The 25,230-nt window shown below is 48.8% G+C and overlaps 2 protein-coding genes across 2 annotated transcripts; one reads left to right on the top strand and one right to left on the bottom strand.

Moving 5' to 3' along the window:
- The first annotated feature begins 1,815 nt into the window (after nt 1-1,815).
- LOC136543863 (uncharacterized) lies at nt 1,816-4,980 on the top strand. Its single transcript, XM_066536199.1, has 2 exons — nt 1,816-3,661; nt 4,577-4,980. The coding sequence occupies exons 1-2, from the start codon at nt 1,816-1,818 to the stop codon at nt 4,978-4,980; spliced, it is 2,250 nt and encodes a 749-aa protein (XP_066392296.1).
- A 4,554-nt stretch (nt 4,981-9,534) lies between these two features.
- Nucleotides 9,535-9,837, bottom strand: LOC136543862 (uncharacterized). Its single transcript, XM_066536198.1, has one exon. The coding sequence runs from the start codon at nt 9,835-9,837 to the stop codon at nt 9,535-9,537; it is 303 nt and encodes a 100-aa protein (XP_066392295.1).
- Between the last annotated feature and the right edge of the window lie 15,393 nt (nt 9,838-25,230).

The following is a 25,230-nucleotide window of genomic DNA, read 5'->3' as shown; positions in this document are numbered from 1 at the left end:
CCAATGTCCTTAGGAATGATGCAGTGTATGAACCAGCATGGGATGAAGATGGATTCAAGCCTCTGGACATTTGAACCAAGAAGCCTATGGTGTGCAAGAATAAAATGGTGGTTCACCACCTTTGCATGGAAATGCAACCAGAAGCTAGATGACTGATACATGGTACGAATTCCAAGCATCACCACAGACAGAATACAAGGAGTTAGATGGTGTTCTATATGTGGATGGAAGCGTCTTCAAGTCTACTTTCTAGCCCATCAAATGGCTCATTATTTGGACTTCCCAATAAAGAGTTATGCTCATTTTAGTAACTGCTATCAGAAGCTGAAAAGACGTGCGAACCAGCCACAAAATCCACTGGTGCATACGCATGCTACCATTTACTCCAAGCTGAACATCCCTATCTCTATATATATCTTGTACTAGACAATGAAAGGTTGGATCTTGATTGGCTGAATTCAGAATACACAAACTCGTGGAGTTTTGTTTATGCGTGAGTCTTGAGAGGCTTGCAACACTTGTTCTTTCGATTCCTGATGGAGTTGTAGAACGCCGAACTGTGGTTCACCCAGTTCGTGCCTTCACATCTATAGGGCGTGATTGCGTGGGCTGTTTCGTTGGTATGTGGAAGGGTGATTGTCTCGGTAGTTCGTCGCGTGGACAGCCTCGCGGTGCACTGCCTCTTCACCAGGTCACGCAGCGACAAGTTATCAAGTTCACGGATCCTACGAGAAGATCGGGCCACACAACTTGCTACACGCGTTGCATAGGCGTGTGCGCATCATCTGGTACCAGAGCCTCCGTTTACTCGTTAGGATTGTTCTTGTTTTTGGTAGGATAGAGTTTATATACCTACTGTCCACTAATAGCCAAAAAAAAGAAAACCTACAGCCCAAATTCATACATGCTACTGATTTTGTAGTTTGCTTTATCGAGTTTTAATCCTTTAAGATTTGTCTAGTTGCTGAATTTTTCTTTTCCACATCATTCTAGTTGTTATCATTGTTCTAATCATCAAATCGCTTGCTGCATGTACCCACCCATCCCACCCTTGTTCTGATCGTCATTGCTTGCTGCATATATATAAATAAAAAAACCCCACCCATTCCACCCTTGTTTTTCTACCCGCCACAAATTCCCCACCCGAGTTTCTTGTTTTTGTGCTGCGCCATCCATCTTAGTTGATCCTTATGTGCCCCTTTAGTTGAAAGTTGTGCTGCGTTTGTCACAAAGGTTAAAAGAAAAGATGTATATGGGTCAAAAGAAGGACTGAAAACAACGAGTTCTTGTTCAAAAAAAAGGGAAAGAAAATAAATAAAAGAGAATTGTGTTCAGCACACCACAAAGGGGTTTGGGCAGTAACAAGTTTCGGTTGGTGCAATTGGTGTTCATCTATCCACTTCCTACATCTTGTTCCTTTCTTTGAGCATCTTTTCCTTTATATTCAGCAACTTAGACTTGAGTTCTTGGATTATTATTCGGTTTTGCATTACTACATTTCAGCGCATTCCATTTACATATTACCCCACCAAGCTCCACTTAAAAGCACCGTGAGCTATTGCACCGTAGTCTCTTCACTCTTCCACTACAGATTGCAGCCCTGGTTCTTGCCCTTTCCAGGAAGAGAAAGAACTTGTTCAGCAAGTGGTGAGGGAGTGATTCCACATATATTCCACATATATATTGTCCTATTTTTCCCCCTCTACTAATATGGCAGGATGTGGAGATGGTGCCACTATTTCGGTGGAGCAATTCTAGGAGCTGCGTACACAAATGAATGATTTGATGCAACAACTACAAACTCTCCAATTAAACATGCCTCATAGAGAACCACCACCAAATGAGGATGATGACAATGAGGATAACGAGGCACCACGTCGTGCCGCTGGTCATGGACATGGACGTGGTGGGTTTGGCTATGGTTTTGGTCGTGCTCGGTGCGTTCTAGTTGGAGGTAGAGATTATGATGGTGATGATGGTATGTTGTCCGACATGGATGATCATCGGCATGGTGTCCATCATGGTTATCGTGACCGCCATCGTCGTCGTGATGATGATGGTTTAAGCAAAGTGAAAGTGTCTATTCCAAAATTTAACGGAAAGGAAAGTGTCGATGATTATTTTGAGTGGGAGACCAAGGTTGATCATATCTTTGATTTCTATACTTACCCTCCTATCAAGAAAGCAAAGCTTGCTGCAATTGAGTTCATAGGTTATGCAATCACTTGGTGGAATCAAGTGTCTACTGATTTCCGCCGTGTTGGACATGATCGTATTACTTGGGATGACATGAAACAAGAAATGAGGCGGAGATTTGTTCCTGCCAATTATTCTCGTGAGCTACATTTGAGGCTGAAATGTCTTGTCCAAGGTCATCGTAGTGTGGATGGATATTTTCAGGAAATGGAAATGTGTCTACTTCGTACCGGTATCACTGAAGATGAGGAATCAACGATGGCTCGATTTCTGGTTGGTCTTAATAAACCAATCGTAGACAAGGTGGACATGACTAATTACAACACTATGGATGAATTGCTACATTTTGCAAAAAGGGCAGAACGGCAGCTTGCTGAATCTTATAAGAACCATGCTTCATTTTTAGCTCCTCATAGTTCTACTCCATGGCGCCATTCACAGCAGCACGGGTCAGAGGTGCACACACCTTCATCTCGTGCAACTTCTCGTTCAATTTCAACGTCTGCCAAACATTTTGATTCAAGAGGCAAAGCTGTAAATTCCAATCAGTCTAGCTCCTCTGTTACAGCAGCCCAACGGAAGACAAGCAAGATTGAGTGTTTTAAGTGTGGTGGTCATAGACATAAGCAAGCTGAATGTCCCAATCGGCGTACCATTATTGCACTTGCTGATGGTTCTTATGATTCTCAAAGTGAAGAGGATGAAGAGTTTAACAATGTATTTGCAGACCTAAATCTTGATACTTGTGAGTATTCAGCTGAGGTTGGTACATTTGAGCTAGGTCTGAATTGTTTAGCCATTCAACCTATTCCAACTTTTGCTCACAATAACATGCTACAAGATATTATTTCTCCATCTTCTGACGAGATTACTAGTGCTGATTTTGATGAGTTGCTTGTTGATTTTCTTAATTTGGAGCCTTCTACAATGAATACACCATCTCCTTCTTTGGTGGTTAGGAGAGTTCTTTCCACTCAGTTTGTTGCTGCTGAACAAGGACAACGCCATAATTTGTTTCAGTCCCGATGCAAAGTGAAAGGACAAGTGTGCCATTTCATCATAGATGGTGGGAGCTGCAATAATATTGTTAGTGCTTTGCTTGTTGAGAAGCTTGGTTTGCAGCCACGTTGCCATCCACATCCATACCATATGCAATGGTTGAATAATTCTGGGACAGTTAAGGTTTCAGCCATGATTTGTTTGTCATTTTCCATTGGTGATTATCATGGAGAGGTTGATTGTGATATTGTCCCCTTGCTAGCATGCCATTTGATGCTTGGTCGCCCCTGGCAATTTGATGTGGATTCGGTGCATTTTGGACGGTCTAACAAATACACTTTCATTGCCAATGACAAGAAGGTGGTTCTTGTTCCATTATCTCCAGAGGAGATACATGTTTTAGATATGGCTCGCATGAAAAGAGAGGAATCTGAAAAAAGAAAACTGAGTGAGACCCACAACACTAGTAAGGAAGATAGTTCTAAAGCATCTAGCCACATAAAGCCTCATTCCACTTTAAAACAGCCACACCAAACTGAGTGCTTATTTGTGAGCAGGAGTGATTTGAGAGATGTGACAAACACTGCAACCCCATTCTTTGTACTGTTGTACAAGGAGATTTTACTTTCCACTAACGATTTACCTTGCTCGCTGCCTAGTGTTGTTCTTGATTTGTTATAGGACTTTGAGGATGTTTTTCCTGATGAGCTACTAGCTGGACTTCCCCCGTCATCAAATTGACTTGGTCCCTAGTGCTTCTCTTCCCAACCATCCAGCATACCGCACAAACCTCGAAGACACAAAGGAAATTCAGCAACAGGTAAAAGAGCTTTTGGACAAAGGGTATGTTCGTGAATCCTTATCACCATGTGATGTTCCTGTTTTGTTAGTTCTAAAGAAAGATGGTTCTTGGCGTATATGTGTGTTGATTGTCGTGCTATCAATGCTATAACTGTTCGATATCATCACCCTATTCCAAGGCTTGATGACATGTTAGATGAGCTGAGTGGTTCAACTATTTTCACCAAGATTGATTTACGTAGTGGTTATCATCAAATTCGAATAAAAATAGGTGATGAATGGAAAACAACATTTAAAACTAAATTTGATCTCTATGAATGGCTTGTGATGCCCTTTGGTTTGACAAATGCTCCTTCAACTTTTATGCGTTTGATGAATCATGTGTTAAGAGCTTTCATTGGCAAATTTGTTGTTGTTTATTTTGATGATATCCTAATCTATAGCAGATCATTTGATGAACACCTTGATCATATTCGTCAAGTTCTTGCTATTTTGAGAGCTGACAAATTGTATGGAAACATTGCTAAATGCACATTTTGCACAGACCGTGTTGTTTTTCTTGGATTTATTGTTTCTGCAGATGGAATTCAAGTTGATGAAGAAAAGATTAAAGCAATAAAGGATTGGCCTACACCTACAAATGTGAGTCAAGTTCAAAGTTTTCATGGTCTTGCAGGTTTTTATAGGCGTTTTGTTAAAGATTTCAGCACCATCGCTGCACCCCTCAACAATTTGACAAAGAAGGATGTTCCATTCAAGTGGGGTGATGAACAAGACCAAGCCTTCAATGAGCTGAAAACAAAGCTTTGTGAAGCACCACTGCTACAACTTCCTGATTTTGGTAAGACATTTGAGATCGAATGTGATGCAAGTGGTATTGGCATAGGAGGTGTACTACTTCAAGAAGGTAAACCTGTTGCCTACTTTTCTGAAAAGTTGAATGGTCCACATCTGAATTATTCTATCTATGATAAAGAGCTTTAAGCCTTAGTTCGAGTTTTGGAAGTTTTGCAACATTATTTGTTACCTAAAGAATTTGTCATCCATTCTGATCATGAAGCTTTGAAATATCTAAAAAGTCAAGGCAAACTAAACCGTAGACATGCTAAACGGATTGAGTTCATTGAAACATTTCCCTATGTTGTAAAACATAAGCGTGGAAAAGATAACATTGTTGCTGATGCCTTATCATGGAGATGTGGTTTGGTTACACAATTAGATACAAAAGTGCTTGGTTTGGAATCCATTAAAACACTCTATGCCACTGATTCTGATTTTAAAGAACCTTTCTCTCATTGCATTGCTGGAAAAGGCTGGGACAAGTATTATGTGCATGATGGTTTTTTATTTCGGACTAACAAACTATGCGTTCCAGCCTGCTCGATTCGTCAAGTTATTTTGCAGGAAGCACATGCTGGTGGCTTAGCTAGTCATTTTGGCATAAAAAAGACATTGGACATGCTCTCCGATCATTTCTTTTAGCCACATATGCGACGTGATGTCCAACGATATGTTGCACGCTGCATAATCTGCTTGAAAGCTAAGTCCCGCCTTAATCCCCATGGTTACCTCGGTCTCAGAGGGGGAGGGATTCTATCTTTGTTGTTGTTGACCCATTCTCTAAAATGGCACATTTTATTCCATGTCATAAGAACGATGATGCTTCATATGTTGCTAATTTGTTTTTTAGGGAGATCGTTCGTTTACATGGAGTACCAAGGACTATTGTTTCAGACCAGGATACAAAATTTCTAAGCTATTTTTGGAAGACATTATGGGCTAAACTTGGTACAAAGTTGTTATTTTCCACCACTTGTCATCTGCAAACCGATGGGCAAACTGAAGTTGTCAACCGTACCTTGTCCACCATGTTGCGTGCTGTGTTGAAAAAGAATTTGAAGCAGTGGGAAGACTGCCTTCCACATGTTGAATTTGCTTATAACAGGGTAGTCCATTCCACAACAAACTTTTGTCCATTTGAAATTATTTATGGGTTTAAACCGCATACTCCCATGGATCTTTTGCCTTTACCATTGCAGGAACAAGTTAACATGGATGCATCAAAGCGATCAGACTTTATCAAAAAACTACATGATGAGACAAAAAAATATCGAGAAGAAATCAGCACAATATGCAAAGCAGGCGAACAAAGGCAAGAAGAAGGTTACATTCCAGCCGGGAGATCTTGTGTGGTTACATCTACGCAAGGATCTCCAAAAGATAAATGATAATGCTTACAAAATTGAGCTGCCACCTGAATATTCCAATGTGAGTACAACATTCAATGTCAAAGACTTGCTTCCATTTGTTGGTGAGCCTGAGTCGAGGACGACTCCTTCTCAAGAGGGGGAGGCTAATGAGGACATTCCTAGCATTCACTCATCTTCAAATGAAACTCCACTTGATATAGCTGGTCCAATTACAAGAAGTAGAGCTAAACAATTGGAGAAGGAAATTCATTCTCAGGTGAACGCTAACCTTATGTTTAATAATCAGTTTATGTTGAATGAGCCTATGTTTTTGAGTTCTTGTTCCAATGTCCTTAGGAATGATGGAGTGTATGAACTAGCATTGGATGAAGATGGATTCAAGCCTCTAGACATTTGAACCAAGAAGCCTATGGTGTGCAAGAATAAAATGGTGGTTCATCACCTTTGCATGGAAATGCAACCAGAAGCTAGATGACTGATACATGGTATGAATTCCAAGCATCACCACGGACAGAATACAAGGAGTTAGATGATGTTCTATATGTGGATGGAAGCATCTTCAAGTCTACTTTCTAGCCCATCAAATGGCTCATTATTTGGACTTCGCAATAAAGAGTTATGCTCATTTTAGTAACTGCTATCAGAAGCTAAAAAGACGCGCGAACCAGCCACGAAATCCACTGGTGCATACACATGCTGCCATTTAGTCCAAGCTGAACATCCCTATCTCTATATATATCTTGTACTAGACAATGAAAGGTTGGATCTTGATTGGCTGAATTCAGAATACACAAACTCATGGAGTTTTGTTTATGCGTGAGTCTTGAGAGGCTTGCAACACTTGTTCTTTCGATTCCCGAGGGAGTTATAGCACGCCGAACTACGGTTCACCCAGTTCATGCCTTCATGTCTATAGGGCGTGATTGCGTGGGCTATTTTGTTGGTACGTGGAAGGGTGATTGTCTCGGTAGTTCATCGCGTTGACAGCCTCATGGTGCACTGCCTCATCACCAGGTCACGCAGCGACAAGTTATCAAGTTCGTGGATCCTACGAGAAGATCGGGCCACACAACTTGCTACACGCGTTGCATAGGCATGTGCGCATCAGGCTCCTGCATGCAAGTCCTAAAGTAGGGCTTGGCTTGCCTCGGTGGTGATGCACCATTGGAGGACGCCAGATGGGCTTTGCCTATACAACTCGCCGTTGCTGAGGACGTAAGTTTTGGCTCATCGCGCAAGCCATCGGGCTTCGGTCCTGTCTGTAGGAAGCTCTCCTCGAATGAGGCAATCAAGGAACAAGACCCGCCAGTCCATGCCTTGGTCGACCTTAGGAGGCTCTGCATTGATTTCCATGGCCTCGGGCTCAGCTGTAGGGGTCTCGGTGACAGAGGGGGCCTCGGGCCCTACGGTGGGCTCGACCGGTGGGCCCTCTTCTGCCACCGAGGCATAGTCGATGGAAGGCTTGTGGAGGTCTCTGGTGAAGATGTTTGGGGGGGGGGGGGGGGGGCGAGGCCTGTGTCGATGCCATCTTTGCCAGTTCGTCCGCGGCCTCGTTGAATTTTCACGCAATGTGGTTGAGTTCAAGGCCATCGAACTTGTCCTCTAGGTGACGTACCAACTTGCAGTACGCCTCCATTTTGGGGTCATGATAGTTCGACTCCTTCATCGCTTGATCGACGACGAGCTATGAATTGCCTCGTATGTCGAGATGCCATACTCCAAGTTTGGTGGCAATCTGCAAGCCATTGACGAGGGCTTTTTATTTGGCTGTGTTGTTGGAGGCGGTGAAGTGGAGCCGAATCACATAGTGCATGTGCACTCCAAGGGGTGAGATGAAGAGCAGACCCGCGCCTGCCCCAGTCTTCATCAGGGACCCGTCAAAGTGCATGGTCCTGCATTCTGCCTAGACTTGAGCAGGTGGCAGTTGGGTGTCAGTCCACTCAGCCATAAAATCAGCCAAGACATGGGATTTAATTGCTTTCTGAGGCGCAAAAGCTAGGGCTTCCCCCATGAGTTCAACGGCCCACTTGGCTATCCTACTCGAGGCCTCCCGGTTCTAGATTATCTCTCCCAAAGGTAAAGACGACACCATGATCACTGGGTGGGACTCGAAGTAGTGACGCAGCTTGCGTCTAGCCAAGACTACGACGTAGATCAGTTTCTAGATGTGGGGGTAGCATGTCTTAGTCTCGGAGAGCACCTCGCTGATGAAGTAAACAGGTCATTGGACGGGTAGAGCGTGCCCCTCTTCCTGCCTCTCGGCCACTACAGCCGCGCTGACCACTTGGGTCGTTGCGGTGACATAGAGTAAGAGGGCCTCGCCCTTGGTCGGCGGCACTAGGATGGGAGGATTGGTGAGCAGTGCCTTGAGCTTGGTGAGGGCTTCTTCGGCCTTGGGGGTCCAAGAAAAGCATTCAGATTTTCTCAAGAGGCGGTACAGAGGCAAGCCTTTTTCGCCAAGGCGCGAGATGAAATGGCTCAGGGCCGCAAGGCATCCCATAACCCTCTGCACTCCCTTGAGGGCTCAGATTGGTCCCATGTTGGTCATGGCTGAGACCTTCTCTAGGTTGGCCTTGATGCCGTGCTCCGAGACTATGAATCCCAAGAGCATGCCTCAGGGGACCCCGAAGACACACTTCTCGGGGTTGAGCTTGATGCCCTTCTCTCTGAGGCATTTGAAGGCTATCTCTAAGTCACCAACGAGATCACTGGCCTTCCTGGACTTGACCACGATGTCGTCCACGTTGGCCTCGACGGTTCACCCGATGTGCTGGCCAAAGACCTGGGTCATGCACCGCTGGTATGTGGCCCCTGTGTTTCTGAGGCCGAACGGCATAGTCACATAGCAGTACATGCCGAATGGGGTGATGAAAGAAGTTGCGAGCTGGTCGGATTCTTTCATCTTGATTTGATGGTAACCGGAATATGCATCAAGGAAAGATAGGGTTTCACATCCCGTAGTGGAGTCGATGATTTGGTCAATTTGAAGTAATGGGAATGGAACTTTTGGACATGCTTTATTCAAACCGGTGTAGTCTACACACATCCTCCACTTCCCATTTTTCTTCTTAACTAATATGGGATTAGCTAACCACTCTAGATGGGACACTTCCTTGATGAATCCGGCCGCCAAGAGCTTCTGCACCTCCTCGCCGATGGCCCTACGCTTTTCCTCGTCGAATCAGCGCAGGCGCTGCTTCACCGGTCTGGAGCCGGCCCGAATGTCCAAGGCATGCTCGGTGACCTCCCTCGGTATGCCTAGCATGTCCGAGGGACTCCATGCGAATACATCGGCATTCGCGTAGAGAAAGTCGACGAGCATGGCTTCCTATTTGCTATCGAGGGTGGCGCTGATCCTCAGCGCCCGGTCCTTGGAGTAGGTGGGGTCGACCGGGATGAGCTTGATGGCCTCTGTGGGCTTGAAAGTCCCGGCATGATGCTTGGAGTCAGGCGCCTCACTACCAAGTCGGTCAAGGTTGACGATGAGGGTCTTAGCCTCCATGAGAGCCTCGGCGTACTTGATGCATTCGACATCGCAGTCGTATGCATGCTCGTACGTGGACTCGATAATGATGACATCGTTGGGGCCCGGCATCTTGAGCTTGAGGTAGGTGTAGTTGGGGACCACCATGAACTTGGCGTAGCACGACCGCCCCAGGATGGCATGATAGGTCCCCTTGAACCTAACCACCTCGAAGGTGAGGACCTCCTTGCGGTAGTTGGAGGGAGTGCTGAAGCAGATGGGCAAGTCGATGCGCCCAAGGGGTCACGTGCGTTTCCCTAGCACGATGTCGTGGAAGGGCGCGACATCGCCTTGGAGCCATGACTGGTCGAGCTCTAGGAGCTCCAGGGTGTTGGCATAGAGGATGTTGAGGCCGCTGCCTCCGTCCATCAACACCTTGGTGAGCCGAGTGTTGCCAATGATCGGGTCAACGACGAGTGGGTACTGCCCGGGGTTTGGGACATAATTAGGGTGGTCATCCCGATCAAAGGTGATCACCTCCTAAGACCAGTCGAGGTACCGGGGAGTGGCCACCTTCACTGAGAAGACCTCCCGGTGCTCCTTTCACTGATGCGCCATGAGGCATGCTGAAGGCCCGCCAAAGATCATGAAGGCATTATGCACCTCGGGGAACCCATCGTCCTTGTCGTTGTCCCTATCGCTGGCGTCCTTCTTCTTGGCATCATCGTTGGGGAGCCTGAGCTTGGTGTAGTAACGCCGGAGCATGGTGCACTCTTTGAGGGTGTGCATCACGGGGCCCTAGTGGTAAGGGTAGGGCTTCTTAAGCATGTTGTCGAAGAGCCCGAGGCCTCTAGTGGGGCCTCGAGGATTCTTGCAATCCGTGGCCGCGACTAGACCGACCTCGAGGACCTCCTGCTTCCCCTGGTGAACCTTTTTCTTTTTCTTGGGGAGGTGGGGGGATGAGGCCCCGGGGGCCTCGTCCCTCTGCTTCCCCTTGGCGTCGTTGTTGGGGAAGATGGCCCCGACAACCTCTTCGCCCAAGGCAAAGTTGGTGGTGATGTCGAGGAGCGTGGCCGCCGTTGTTAGTACATTCTGGCCTAACTCTCAGACCAGGTCTCGGCAGGAAGTGCCAGAGAGGAATGCCTGGACAATTTCCGAGTCGTTGACGCGAGGCAACTCGGTGCATTGCTTGGAGAAGCGTTGGATGAAGTCTCGGAGAGACTCGTCCGGCCTCTGGCGACAACTCTTGAGGTCCCAGGAGTTCCCGAGGCGCACGTATGTGCCCTGGAAATTCTTGACAAAGACCTTTACCAAGTTGTGCCAGTTGTGGATCTACAAGGGAGGGAGGTGTTCGAGCTAGGCTCGCACCAAGTCTGACAGGAACAAGGGGAGGTTGTGGATGATGAGTAGGTCATCGTCCACGCCACCTAGCTGACAAGCTAGGCGGTAATTGGCCAGCCAGAGCTTGGGGTTTGTCTCACCATTGTACTTCGAGAGGTTGGCCGGTTGCTGAAACTGGGTTAGGAAGTGGACGCCATGGATGGCCTTGCTGAAGACTTGAGGGCTAGGTGGCCTAGGAGAAGGACTGTGGTCCTCCCCACTGTCTTAGCGACCGCCTCGGTGCGGGTGATAGCCTCGGGTGGGCCCATCGTTGTCGTGGCGCCGTCGCCTGCTGACCACATTGTGGTCGCCTTGCGCCTCGCATCGGTCGCTAAGGCGATCGTGCACTAAGGGGGCCTTGTTGGCTATCGGTGCTCGAGCAGGCTCAGGACGAACTGAGGCCTCTCTATCCTACTGAGGTGGTGCCGTGGGTAGTTCCGAGGCTCCTCCACGCCGTCGAGAGGCGGAACTTTCAGCCTGCTGTACCGTGGCGGTCTCAAGGAGGTCTCAGAGCTCACCGTGGACCCGTCGCCCCTCCGAGGTAGAGGGCTCGGGCATTGTCCGGAGTAGCATCACTGCTACTGCGACGTTCTGGCTGGTGCGATTGAAGATAGGGGGTTGCTCGCCCCCATCGTCGTTGTAGATGCGGCGGTTGACGTCGCGAGCCCTCCGCCGGGCTGCTCCGCCATCACCGCAACCCAGCTCCTCTTGCTCGAGAGTGTCTCGGAGCTGCTGTAGAAGGAGTCAGTCTTGTTCGACCTTGGCCTGAAGCTCACAGAGCTGCTCTAGGTCCAGGCGTCGAAGTTCCTCGGGGGCAAGGTTCTCGTTCTGCGCTGCCCGAGGCTCGACGCGTGGAGGTGCAGCGCCGCCTGGCCCCTCGCGGGGCAGGGAGTGATTGCCTGCCCCTTCATCCTCATCGTCCTCGCTTGGCATCCTGAGCTCGATGTTGAAGCACTCACGAGTGGGATCATAAGTGCCTCCGTCATCATAGTTGGAGTAGCCAAAGCAGTAGTCACTTGCGGCCATGAAGCGGCACATGGCTTCCGGGTCACGAAGACTAGAGAATCCTGCTCTAGCCCACGCCTTGTCCTCCTCTGAGGAGTCAGCGTGGGTGTGGGTCAGGGTTGTGGCGATGAGGTCGAGGGCAAAACATTGGTAGGTGGCGGTGGCATTACCCAACCCAAAGGGGTACGTGGATGGTGCCATCGCCGAGCTCCGCTCCACCAGAGCCGACTCCTTAGGAGGTGGCGGGGCAGAGCTTGATGACGGGGCATCGCTGCACGCCACCAGCATCTTTCGCTTGCCTAGGCTTAAGCTAGACAGGTCCCCAACTAGGGACCCTATACCAACAGCTGGGCATGGGATACCGGCGGAGCACGGTGCGTCGTCCTGAGCTCGCACGGTGTCGGGGTGGTTCCGCTCGCATCGTGCCTGGCGAGCACAACGAGAGCGGCGACCTAGGCTGCTGGTGCATGATGTCATTGTCGGTCGATGGGTGTGGGGGTATTAACCCCTATACCCTTATGGCTGGGCCTAGGCCAGCCCGGATCAGGGGGTCCAGTCCACTAGAAGACGACGCACGGCCCGGCCAACCTGTTCGGAATCCTGCGCAAGGAATCAAGGTAGATTTGGAGATCAAGCAAGATCCTGGTCGGTTAGAATAGGAATCCTTATTCGGCCATCTATGGCAATTGTAACTGGCTAGGATTAGTTTCTAGATCTGTAACCCTGCCCCCCGGACTATATAAGGTGGGCAGGGGACCCCTCTAAAAACATCTCTCATTGACATACAGTAATACAATCAGACGCAGGACGTAGGTATTATGCCTTTGCGGCGGCCGAACCTGGATAAAACCTCATGTCTATCTTGCGTCACCGTCTTGTTTGTGGCTTGCGCATCGGTCTGCCGATAATCTACTACCTTGGGCATACCCCTAGGTAGACAGCCGACCATATTTCGTCAACAGTGGCACACCAGGTAGGGGGTGTGCGTACTGCTCTCTAAGCAAACAAGATGGTCATCATCTCTGGCTCCGTGGCTACGCCGAACGGCCTCACGTTCACCGTCGGCTAGATCACCAGGACAACTGGCTCCGACGACTTCATCGCCATGATCATGGAGGAGGCGTGGACTTAATCCGCGTCGACCACTGCTTCACCTGCATCGGCTATGGCTCCGACCACAGAGGATCTGGCTCCGACCATGGTGGACCTGGCTCTGACCATGGTGGATCTGGCTCTGACCATGTCCGCATCGCCTTTAGTCATGCCGATAACCCGTCGTCCGCTTCCCCGCTACAAAGGGAAGCAAATCAACAACACCGACCTGCTCGACTCCATCGATCGGGTCGGCAACAAACTTGCTGAAACCCTAGCTCTAGTAAGTTCAATTCAAAGTCAACCTAATGAGCAGGTAACCGCTACCCACAACAGATCTACCCAACCAGCTCGGGCCAGTCATCCTGCACGACTCGGTACAGATCTCGTGGTCATATCTACTCCTGAAGGGCGCTTCGCTCGTCGCCGGCTGACCTTTGCGATGGGTCTCTGGCTCTCCGAGTACGAAGCCTCGACGGAGAACTACCAGGCCCAGCCCTATGGCCTACGAAACGCTGCCTCCAACTACGCGTACAATATACAACGCTGCTCGGATCTGTGTTTTATACTTCGACCTCGGCCAAAGCCACGCAACTTCGTCAACATGGTCCGGATTGAGGATTTTCAAGAAGGATCGGTCCACATAGTTCAAGAGGGTGGTTCAAGCTCTTCATCCGGCATCGCATCTAATGCCTCTGTTCACACTGAGCTTTAGAATAATGATGATGAAGGCGTCGAATACGATCTGGATATCCCAGACCACGCCCCAGGATACCCATGATTCCCATCCTTCCCACCAAGGCGAGAAGACTTGATCAACGTTGTCAATAATGATGAACCACCGGTAGTCAGCGAGATGGAACAAGAAAGGCTAGCACGCGAAGCACGCAATATCGATCAGTTTAATCGCCGACAAATCGAAGCCGAGGCAGAAGAGGAGGCCCGACGCATAAGGGTCCAGCCACGTGATCTTAACAATGCCTTCAACAGGGTGGGGGACAAGTAGGTCTTTAGGACTCCAAGTGCCAATGTAGCCATTGCTATGGCGACAATGCAACGACTACCCAATACTCCAGAAACTCAGGCAGTTCGTGATGATATACAAGCTTACCTGACGGCTGCTATGGCCCAGACCGCAGAAATTGTAAATCAAGCCTAGGCTCCATCCGTGTTAGTCGAATCAAGCCACAGCTGCCAGTACTCAAGTCACTCATAGCCACCCAACCAACGTGGCTCGCGCAACATTGACCCATCCGACAACCGTCAAGGTGGAAATGGTGGCCATGATGGTGGCCGGGATGACAACCGCTATCGGGATGACAACCATCGTGACTTCTGGGATGACAACCACCAAGACAACCACGATAATCGCCGTGATAACCATGGTCGCAGGGTTAATCAGGGGGGCAACCAAGATCGCCGTGATGGCAATAATGATCTCCGCCATTACCTTAGAGAACGTGATCTGTGCGATCGCATCAACCAAAGAGCCAACAATCGTGCATCCCATAAAAGCTATCGCTGTATGGAATATGATACTGCCCACGGCCCTCCGGGTTTGAAGCAGTTTACTCCACATCTTTGCCAAGTCATATGGCCCAAGAACTTCAAGCTTGAAAAACTTCAGAAGTACGACGGCAAGGAGAACCCTAAATTATGGGTCATGCTCTATGAAACCTCGTGCAGATCAGCCATGGCTGATGAGCACGTCATGTCTAACTACTTCCTAGTCGTTGTCAGTCATGCAGGTCACCAATGGCTGGTCAGCTTGCTGGCGAACTACTTCGATTCTTGGCAAGAGCTCAAGCAAGCTTTCATCGACAACTTCATTGCCACTTGCGAGCAACCCGGCAACAAATATGATTTGCAGCGGATTCGAGACCGGAAAGATGAGCCACTACGTGAGTATGTCCGATGTTTCTCAAAGATGCGCATCAAGGTCCCGTCAATCTCCGACAACGAGGCAATTGAGGCTTTCATCACTGGTCTCCGCTTCCACGATGCCCTATGGGACAAGCTCCTCCACAAGAGACTCGAATCAGTCACAGCGCTCCTGGCCACTGCCAAGAAATATGTGGACACCGACGATGCTAAAAAGATAATCATCGAAGAAGCAGCAAGGGTTCCACGCTCTGACCACCCCCCACACTGCGACGACTACCACAGCAATCGTGGTCGGAACAACAATTTTGATCGTCGCAACCAGCGCAACGACCCCCATGACTACCGCAACCAGCGTAATCAGTGGCGTAATCGTCGTGACAATTACATGGGCAAGCGTGCTCAAGAAGACAACGGCGAGGTCAACACCATTAAGAAAGGTGGCGGACGTCGCAACTACAAAGAAGACTACGCCAAAGCATTGAAAGGACCCTGCTAGCTCCACCCCAAGTCAAACCATACCATGGAGAATTGCCGCGTTCTCAAGTCTATCTACATGCGTCAACAGGCTCTAGATACGTCTGACAAGCCTGACGACGTAGGGGAACAGCGCAACAAAGACAACAATGATGAAGACGTAGATCCCCGTCACAAGGATGTCAAGCCAACTGATCGCGTCCACACCATCATTGGAGGCAAAGTGTCCATCGAGACCAAACGAGAACGCAAGCTGCTCGCCCACGCCTGCTTGAACATGGCCAACACCGACAACCTCATCGCCGATCCACGGCTCCCTCCTTGGTCTCATCACGAGATCTCCTTCAGCAGAAAGGACCAATGGGCCACAATACCGGAGCCAGGATGTTTTCCCCTAGTCCTTGATCCTTGTATCAATAGGGTCCAGTTTGACAGAGTGCTGATTGACGGTGGTAGCTCTATTGATATACTGTTCAAGAATAGTTTGCCAGCTCTAAAGATAACCCCGGCTAATCTCAAGCCATATGAGGCACAGTTCTAGGGTGTTCTCCCCAGACAGAGCTCTACTCCTCTCGGGCAGATCATGCTACCTGTGCAATTTGGTACCCTAGACCACTTTCGCACCGACTATGCCAACTTCGTGGTCGCCGACTTTGAAGGCACCTACCATGCTATCCTTGGTCGACCAGCGCTCACCAAGTTCATGGCCATACCTCACTACAGGTATTTGGTGCTCAAGATGCCTATTGAGAAGGGGGTTCTAACTCTCAAGGGCAACGTGTATGCAGCTTACACCTGCGAGGATGATAGCTTCAAAATAGCAGAGGCTCACGACCTCTCTATTTGCATGGCCGAGACCATGCTCGACGCCAAGAAGACCCCAGTCGACCACCTAGAGATCCTAGACCTTGAGGCTCCATGCAAGAACGTCAAGTCCAAAGAGCACAAAATGATCTAGCTGGTTGACGGTGATCCCAACAAAATGGCCCTTATCAGGGCCAACCTAGATCCTAAATAGGAAGACACGCTCGTCAGGTTCTTGAGGAGCAACGTGAGCGTGTTCGCATGGAAACCTGCTGACATGCCCGGTGTACCTCGGAACTTGATCGAGCACTCCTTAAATGTCGACGGCAAGGCCAAACCTATCAAGCAGAAGCTACGATGGTTCGCTCGTGATAAAAAGGAGGCGATTAGGGTAGAAGTTACACGACTTTTAGCAGCCGAATTTATTAAAGAAGTGTATCATCCGGAGTGGTTAGCCAACCCGGTTCTTGTACGCAAAAAGAATAATGAATGGAGAATGTATGTTGATTACACTGATCTCAACAAACGCTGCCCTAAAGACCCCTTCGGCTTACCTCACATAGACGAGGTCGTAGATTCAACGGCCGATTGTGAGCTGCTTTCCTTTCTCGATTGCTACTCTGGTTATCACCAGATCGCTCTCAAAAAGGATGACCAGATCAAGACATCTTTTATCACGCCTTTCGGCGCCTACTGCTACACGACCATGTCGTTCGGGCTCAAGAACACCGGGGCTACCTACCAATGTGCTATATAGGCCTGCCTCAAAGACAAGATAAAAGACGACCTCATCGAGGCTTATGTTGATGATGTAGTTATCAAAACCAAGGAAGCACATACCCTTGTTGACAACCTGGAATGCACCTTTGTAGCCCTTAACACATTCCAATGGAAATTAAACCTAAAGAAGTGCATCTTTGGTGTTCCTTCTGGCATACTACTTGGCAACGTCGTCAGTCACGACAGCATACACCCTAACCCAGAGAAAGTCAAAGCTGTCTTGGACATGAAGCCGCCCAAAAAGGTGAAGGATGTTCAGAAGCTTACCGGATGCATGGCCACTGTTAGCCGTTTCATATCAAGATTAGGCAAAAAAGGATTACCATTCTTTAAACTGCTCAAAGCATCTAAGAAGTTTGAGTGGTCGGAGGAAGCAGACACTGCCTTCACACAGTTGAAACAATACCTTACATCACCTCTGGTCCTCACTGCTCCCAGAGAAGACAAAACACTCCTGCTTTACATTGCGGCGACTAATCGAGTGGTCTCCACTGCCATGGTGGTCGAGCACGACGAGCCCGGCCACGTCTACAAGGTACAGCGACCAATCTATTTCATCAATGAGGTACTCAATGAATCCAAGATCAGGTACCCATAGATTCAGAAATTGATATACGCCATACTGATAACATCCCAAAAGTTGAAACATTACTTCGACAGATACCGTGTGGTGGTCATGACTGAGTACCCTCTGCGAGACATCATTAGCAATAAGGATGTGAGCGGGCGCATCGTCAAATGGGCAATGGAGCTATGCCCTTTCTCGTTGGAATTTGCAAGCCGAAATACAATCAAGTCTTAGGCACTTGTCGATTTCATCATCGAGTGGACAGACTTAAGCACACCTGCCTCTCAGGGGCCCGATGAGTATTAGAAGATGTACTTCGATGGCTCTCTCAACATCAATGGCACAGGAGCAGGAGTCCTTTTCGTGTCACCATCCAAGGAGTAGCTCTGGTACATCCTCAGGATTCATTTCCCAGCATCTAATAACGTCGCCGAGTATGAAGCATGCCTACATGGTTTGCGCATTGCGGTCGAGCTCGATGTCAAATGTCTCTATGTCTACGAAGACTCGGCTCTGGTCATCAACCAGCTCAACAAGGACTGGGACATGACCAGTGAAAAGATGGATGCATACTGCAAATCGATCAGAAAGCTAGAAGGGAAGTTCTACGGCATCGAGTACACACATGTGGTCCGGGACAAAAATCAAGCAATAGATGTGCTTTCAAAGTTAGGATCATCCTGAGCTAAAGTCCCACATGGCATATTTGTTCAAGACTTGCTCGTGCCTTCCATCGAAGAGGAAGATCCCACAGTCGACAAGCCTCCAGACCAGCTTTTGGTGGCTACGGTTCTGGCGTCAAACAACATCGAACCACCTCCGATCACTAAGAAGCCTGATTGGAGAGTACCTTTCATCAAGTACCTGACAGATGGTAGCGGTTACACCGATCGAACAGAAAACGAACACCTAATGCGGCGCAGTAAGCAGTATCTGCTCGTCGATGGCAAATTGTGGCACAAGAACGCAAAGGAGGAAATCTTGATGAAGTGTATAACCTAGGAGGATGGCGAACATATCCTGGACCAAATCCACTCTGGCTCCTACGGCAACCATGTGGCCTCGAGAACACTGGTTGGCCTTTCGAGCAGGGTTTTATTGGCCGTCAGCTATAGCCGATGCAGAGAAGCTAGTCCGCCATTATGAGGGTTGTTAGTTCTTCGCCAAGAGAGTCCACGTACCAGCACACGAGATTCAGACAATACCAGCCTCTTGGCCTTTCGCATGCTGGGGACTGGATATGATCGGGCCCTTCAAGCCAGCTCCTGGGAAATTTACATGTGTCTTTGTGCTGATCAACAAATTTTCTAAGTGGATAGAGTACATACCTCTGGTACAGGCATCTTTAGAAAAAGCTATCCTGTTCATCGACCAGGTCATCCACCGCTTTGGCATACCCAATAGCATCATCACTGATCTGGGTACTCAGTTCACCAGGAACGCTTTTTGGGACTTCTACGATGAAAGGAGCATAGTGGTAAAATACGTCTCGGTGGCACACCATAGAGGTAATGGACAGGTCGAGTGGGCAAACGGTATGATCTTGGACACACTTAAGAAGAGGATGTACAGAGAAAGCGACAAAGCTCCCGGAAGATGGCTCAAAGAGTTACCAGCCGTGGTCTGGGGCCTCAGAACCCAGCCCAGTCGCAATACCGGCGTATCACCATACTTTATGGTTTATGGTGCTGAGGCAGTGCTCCTAGCAGATATAGCCTTCAGATCAGCATGGGTAGAGAACTTCAACAAGGACAAGGCCAATGAAGCGAGGGAGCTAGAAGTGAATAGTGCAGAAGAGAAGCGGCTAGATTCTTGCGTACGTACAGCCAAATACCTTGCTGTTTTGCGTAGGTACTACAATAAGAACGTTAAGGAGCGGTCCTTCATGGTCGGGGACCTGGTCCTGAAGTGGAAGACGAATCAGGCTGGTGTCCACAAACTCGCAACTCCATGGGAAGGGCCCTTCATGATCAAGGAAGTTACAAGACCAACGTCTTACAGGTTAGCTCATCTAGACGGTATAGACATACCCAATTCATGGCACATCGACAAGCTTAGGCGTTTCTATGCTTAACTACTAAGATATGTACTCCCCTTGTACTTTCGATTTAATTCAATAAAGCTGTTATGATTTCTCTGACCACTCTAATGTGTCACTTCGAAGTCTACTATTATTCTAACTCAACCAGTCAAAACCGACCACCATTCCTTCCCGGGTTTTCGGAGCAGGCCCTATCTCCGGTTTCTCCCAACGCGTGCATGGGATCTGCTCTCTATGCTATGGGTGATCGGCAGGTCCCCTCTGGTTTGACTTATCTGCATCTATGTGTGCATAGGCTACGCACCTCACACTCCGACCATAGGACAAACCAGGGCCATACAAACCTATCAGGATGACGTGTCGACTAAACTAGTACAACTAAACAGAACGCTAACATATTCTCACTTAGTTACACCAACACGAGTTCCAAGATTAAATACGTTTTATACAAAACAAACAAGCTTATGAGAGATATAGTTATGTTCTTACAAGCTTGCCTAAAAAGGCCCAAGTTTACAATAACACAACTACATCTTCTTCTACAGCTACATCCTATACTATTGGCTAGTCGGGTCACGCGGCACCTGCTGCTTGCTGGGTCTAGCATCATGCTCGAGTCCCGGGGACTCTTGTATTGGTCGAGCTGAAGAAGATGGCCCCGCCGATGCCTGGCTGGTCGAGACCGCATGCTTCGTTGGCTAGCTTAAAACTGATTGCGCTTCCAGCTGACTCATTGATGGCGTACCCTATACAGGCGCTGTCCCGCCTCCACACAGGTTAATGTCACCAATTATTTTTGCCGACAAGTCCAGCTGGGTCATCCGAAGCTCCTCAGCCTTGTCTGGATCTACCTCCTTCGGGTACCCAGCCTCTAGGCGCTTGAGATCAATCAGGGGGTAGTGGGCACGCACCATGCGTAGCACATGTGCACCTGTGTACTCACCTGCCTCCTTCATGAACTCCTGGAACCATCCCCATGCCTTTTGGCATCTATCGACTAGTCCGAGCTGCGGCGTCCTTGGCACATCCTCTGTAAGCGCTGGATCGATAAGGTTGAGCACCGGCAACATGCCCGTTGCCACTTCCAAGCACTAGTTTTTCCATGTGTCTCGATCCTTGGTGATCTCCTGGCACTGTGCCTTCCAACCATCATGTTCTTTTATCACGGCTTCCAGATGCTTTTTGGCATTGACTTTTAAAGCTGCAAATTGTACAAGACATTAAAACGTCATGCCACGACAAGATAAGGCGGGCAACAATAGTGAGCAAGGGGGTCTGGAACACTTACTTTTCATTTCCTCCATCTTGGTCGTGTGGTCCTAGAGTTGCGACTGGTCGTGCGCCAGTTTCTTGTTGTCCTCCTTCAGGTGATCACACTCTACGACCACATGGCTATTCTCCTCTCGAAGACAGACTACTTCAGCTTCTAAGTCTGCACTACAGCTGTTACTACCAACAACGCAATAACACTTGTCAAGCACTCGTTGTGATAAAGTGATGACTTACTTGTTCTTTCCTACTCTTTGTTACTGAGCTGGACGACCAGGTTCCACTTCAGCCGCCAGTTCTTTGTTGCTCGCTATGATCCCCTCAATCTGGTCAAAGCACTTCTTTCGGTACCTTGCGGTCTTCATTAAGTCCTGCATGTAAAAAGCTAAGTAAGACAGTTTGCTTGTATAGCAAGATCAGGTGGTGAAGTGAAGCATACCTAGACTTCCGTCACCAGTCGTTTCGCCGCTCGTTCAACTTTCATGGTCTCTTCGACCTCTGGGATTTCTTCATGAACAACCCATTGGTTGTTCCGCCAGCGCGACACATATACATGTTGTCATTTGTCTTGTGGACGGCCTAGGACCTCCTCTACTTCGTCCTCTTCGGCCTCTTCTTCGGGTAGCGGTGCCGGTCTGGAGTTTGCAGCTTCTACGATCACTATTGCTTTCCCATGGGCTGCAGCATCGACAAGCGAGCTCTGTGCTCTCGACTCCGTCTGCCGCTCCTCGTTCTGACCCATTACCCCTGGTCCTGAGGTGTTGCCCTCTGTAGGGTTGGTGCTTGGAGCACTTGTGCTTGGCTCGGCTCTCCCCTCGACCACTTGCTCGAGGACTGTTGTCTGGCCGTTTGTTTGCTAAGGCTCCGGTAGACTTTCTGCTATGGGCTCCTCCATGGTCGGCTGTTGGGCAGATTTCTCTGACATTGATGGTGGAGCCACGCCGGTCCCAGCTAGTTGGTCTGGATTTTCGGTGGATGCCGACCTAATATGTCTGAGATAAGTTCAAAAGGCAACCGTAATCAATATAAATTGTAAGCTTACATCAAGGTTACAAATACTTACATATTGGAAGCATGAAATGATGTGGTGAAGGCGCGTCTCTTCGGCCGTGCTTGCTCCACGAGCTCTGCGGGTAACACCTGGTCTCCCTCTGAGACCAGTGCCGACGCTGGGGCTTGGTGCTCGACTCCTCTACCGCTTGTCCTCGGAGCTGTAGGGGTATGCGATGTGAGTCCCACTGGCATGGAGGAGCCACCTTGCTCCATCGACTCCAGTTGCCTCCTCCTCTTTCGAGGGATGAGCCAAAAGATGTCTGCATCCTCTGTGTCGGCGTCCGACAAAGTCAAGATCACTTGACGACACTTGCTGGTCATCGGCTGCTTACCAGCAGCTCTGGCCGCTGCTTCCTCCCCAACTCCGAGCATGACCCAGTCCACATCCTCGCCCCCGGTGCTGGTCTAGGTGGTTGAGTCAGCAACTTGCGGCCAATCTACACCAGGGGGTGGTGACACAAACACTATCGCTCTATCCTGACCATTAACCTAGGAAACAAATAGGTGATCACACAGTAAGTTTCTACTACAAAATGATACTACGGGTACAAGGCAAGTTGAGTTACCTTTGGGGGAGGTCGGGCGAGCTTGAAAGCGTGCTCGATGGCGCTCAATCTAACATAATTTGGATCAGCTAAGTTGAATAGCTCTCCAATTCTGGCTCTGATTTCGATCTTGTCAAGCGCCTCCTACCTCATCCTCGTTGGATCTACGCTACCTTGGTACTCATAGCCAGGATATACCCTCCTCTAGTAGGGCTAGATCCTTTGACTGATGAAGTTCCCGACCACACTCGGACCATCCAGTTTCTTCCATGGGATCATCCCAAGAAGTTCTAGGATCTGTTCCAAGTGCTCAGGCTTCTCCAACCAGCTATTCTTCTTCTCTGAAACGAACCCCACGTCGCACAGTGTGATCATGTTTGGCTCTTTGTGGATGTAGAACCACTTCTTGTACCAGTCGTCAAGCGATGTGTTCCAAGGGTAGTGCAGGTACTGGGCCTTCATCCCATCATGAAGATTGAGGTACACACCTCTGGCTATCTTTGAGCCGCCGCTTCCTTTCTTCCACGGACAGAAAAGATGGCAAAAGAAGTCAAAATGGGGCTGGAAGCCGCCATATTCTTCGCAAAGATGAATGAAGGTGGAGACAAGAAGAATTGAGTTGGGATGCAGATTGCAAATCCCAATCTCGTAATACAGATAGAGCCCCTGAAAGAAAGGGTGCACGGGAACCCCAAAACCCCACTTGAAGAAATCTTCGAAAACCACAATCTCACCTGGTTGTGGATCGGGGTACCCCTCGCCCTCTGGCGCACGCCATCCTGCGAGTTCCTTGTTGTGGAGTACTCCCATGATGACGAGGTCGTCGATGGTCTGCTCGTTGCTTCTTGACTTCCACCACTCCTTCGCCATGACTTTGGTTTTCTTCTGGGCGTCACCTTTCGCCATGAATCCGGCCTTGCTGATGAAAGTAGATACGGTGGAGGAGTGTTTGGTGATGATTTCGGAGGTATTAGGGTTGGCCAGAGGAAGAAGAAGGCTGCGGCGGTGAATGGTAATGGGGTTCGGTAAAAAGTAACTTACCAATTCTATATTATAAATAGCCAAGAGTTCCACCGTTTCGTCTGCCCGAGATTCTTAGGAGACATGCGCACGCGCTGCAGACAGTTGTTTTCACAACCTCGAGATCTATGCCAATATATGCGCCTCTTCGTTATCAGTGTATGCGCCTCTTCGTTACCAGTGTGAGAGGGCCCACACTGACGCACCTTCCTTACAGGTGCCACATGACTGTTTGCTTGAAAGGACAAGAAGGTAGTATGGCGTGCTATACCCATCCACTTTTTTGACCAGACGTGTCAGATTGGACTTGACAGAGTAAGAAGATAAATAAATACACCAAATAATAGTACAAGTGGCATTTGGTTGTTCGCCACACGACTCGTGCTTAGTGATCGTCCAGACCACTATCGTGCTCGTGGACTGCCCAGACCACTACCGTGCTCGGGGGCTGTCCCGACCACTACCGTGCTCGGGGACTATCCCGACCACTACCATGCTCGAGGACTGTCCAGACCACTATCGTGTTCGGGGACTGCTCCGACTACTTCTGTGCTCGGGGACTGTTCCGACCACTGCTTGGTGACCGCTCTCCTTGGCTACATGTGATTTGTACTCACATACAGTCGAGAGGCATTTATTTGGACCTTGCTACAAGGCTTATACTTTGCCTTCCAGCAAGCTCGGGGACTACATCGGTACGATGCACTTGCCGGTGCATCTCGTATTGCTTGTACGACGATTGGATTCTTAACTTCAGTAGAAATTCTTTTTAGACCCTAGCACCACGTGCCTACGTCACCTACTACCAGGCTCAGGGACTAAGTGGGCACACTTCACCTTGCGGTGAATGTGTTTATCTTATCGACCCCTACGCTTTGACTGATTGCTAGAATTATTATTGTCCAAAGGTCACTTACATTTCTTATTAGAAATACAAGTGGGCACACTTGATAAGGAAAGAAATCTTTTTCTTTTTTCTTTAAGAGCACCATGTATTCTTCGGACAACCAGAATCTTCGGCTATAATCATGGTATGCTGCTCTCTGTTCTGACCAGAATGCTGGGACATTCGGTTGGTCAATGTTCCAATTAGTTGGAGATGACATGAAGACAGATCGCATTAGTCGAAGGAGATTGAACGGCGTGTCGTAGCATAATACATGGAGCTCAGAGACTAGCTATGGGGGTATTAACCCCTATACCCTTATGGCTAGGCCTAGGCCGGCCCGGATCAGGGGGTCCGGTCCACTAGAAGATGACGTGTGGCCTGACCAACTTGTTCAGAATCCTACGCAAGGAATCAAGGCAGATTCGGAGATCAAGCAAGATCCTGGTTGGTTAGAATAGGAATCCTTATCCGGCCATCTATGGCAATTGTAACTGGCTAGGATTAGTTTCCAGATCTGTAACCCTGCCCTCGGACTATATAAGGCGGGCAGGGGACCCCTCTAAAAAACATCTCTCATTGACATACAGCAATACAATCAGACGTAGGACGTAGGTATTACGCCTTCGCGGTGGCCGAACCTGGATAAAACCTCATGTCTGTCTTACGTCACCATCTTGTTTGTGGCTTGAGCATCTGTCTGCCAACAATCTACTACCTTAGGCATACCCTAGGTAGACTGTCGACCATATTTCATCGA

Source organism: Miscanthus floridulus, chromosome 3, assembly GCF_019320115.1.
Source record: "Miscanthus floridulus cultivar M001 chromosome 3, ASM1932011v1, whole genome shotgun sequence".
Lineage (NCBI taxonomy): Eukaryota > Viridiplantae > Streptophyta > Magnoliopsida > Poales > Poaceae > Miscanthus > Miscanthus floridulus.
This window is presented reverse-complemented; position numbering and strand designations above follow the sequence as displayed.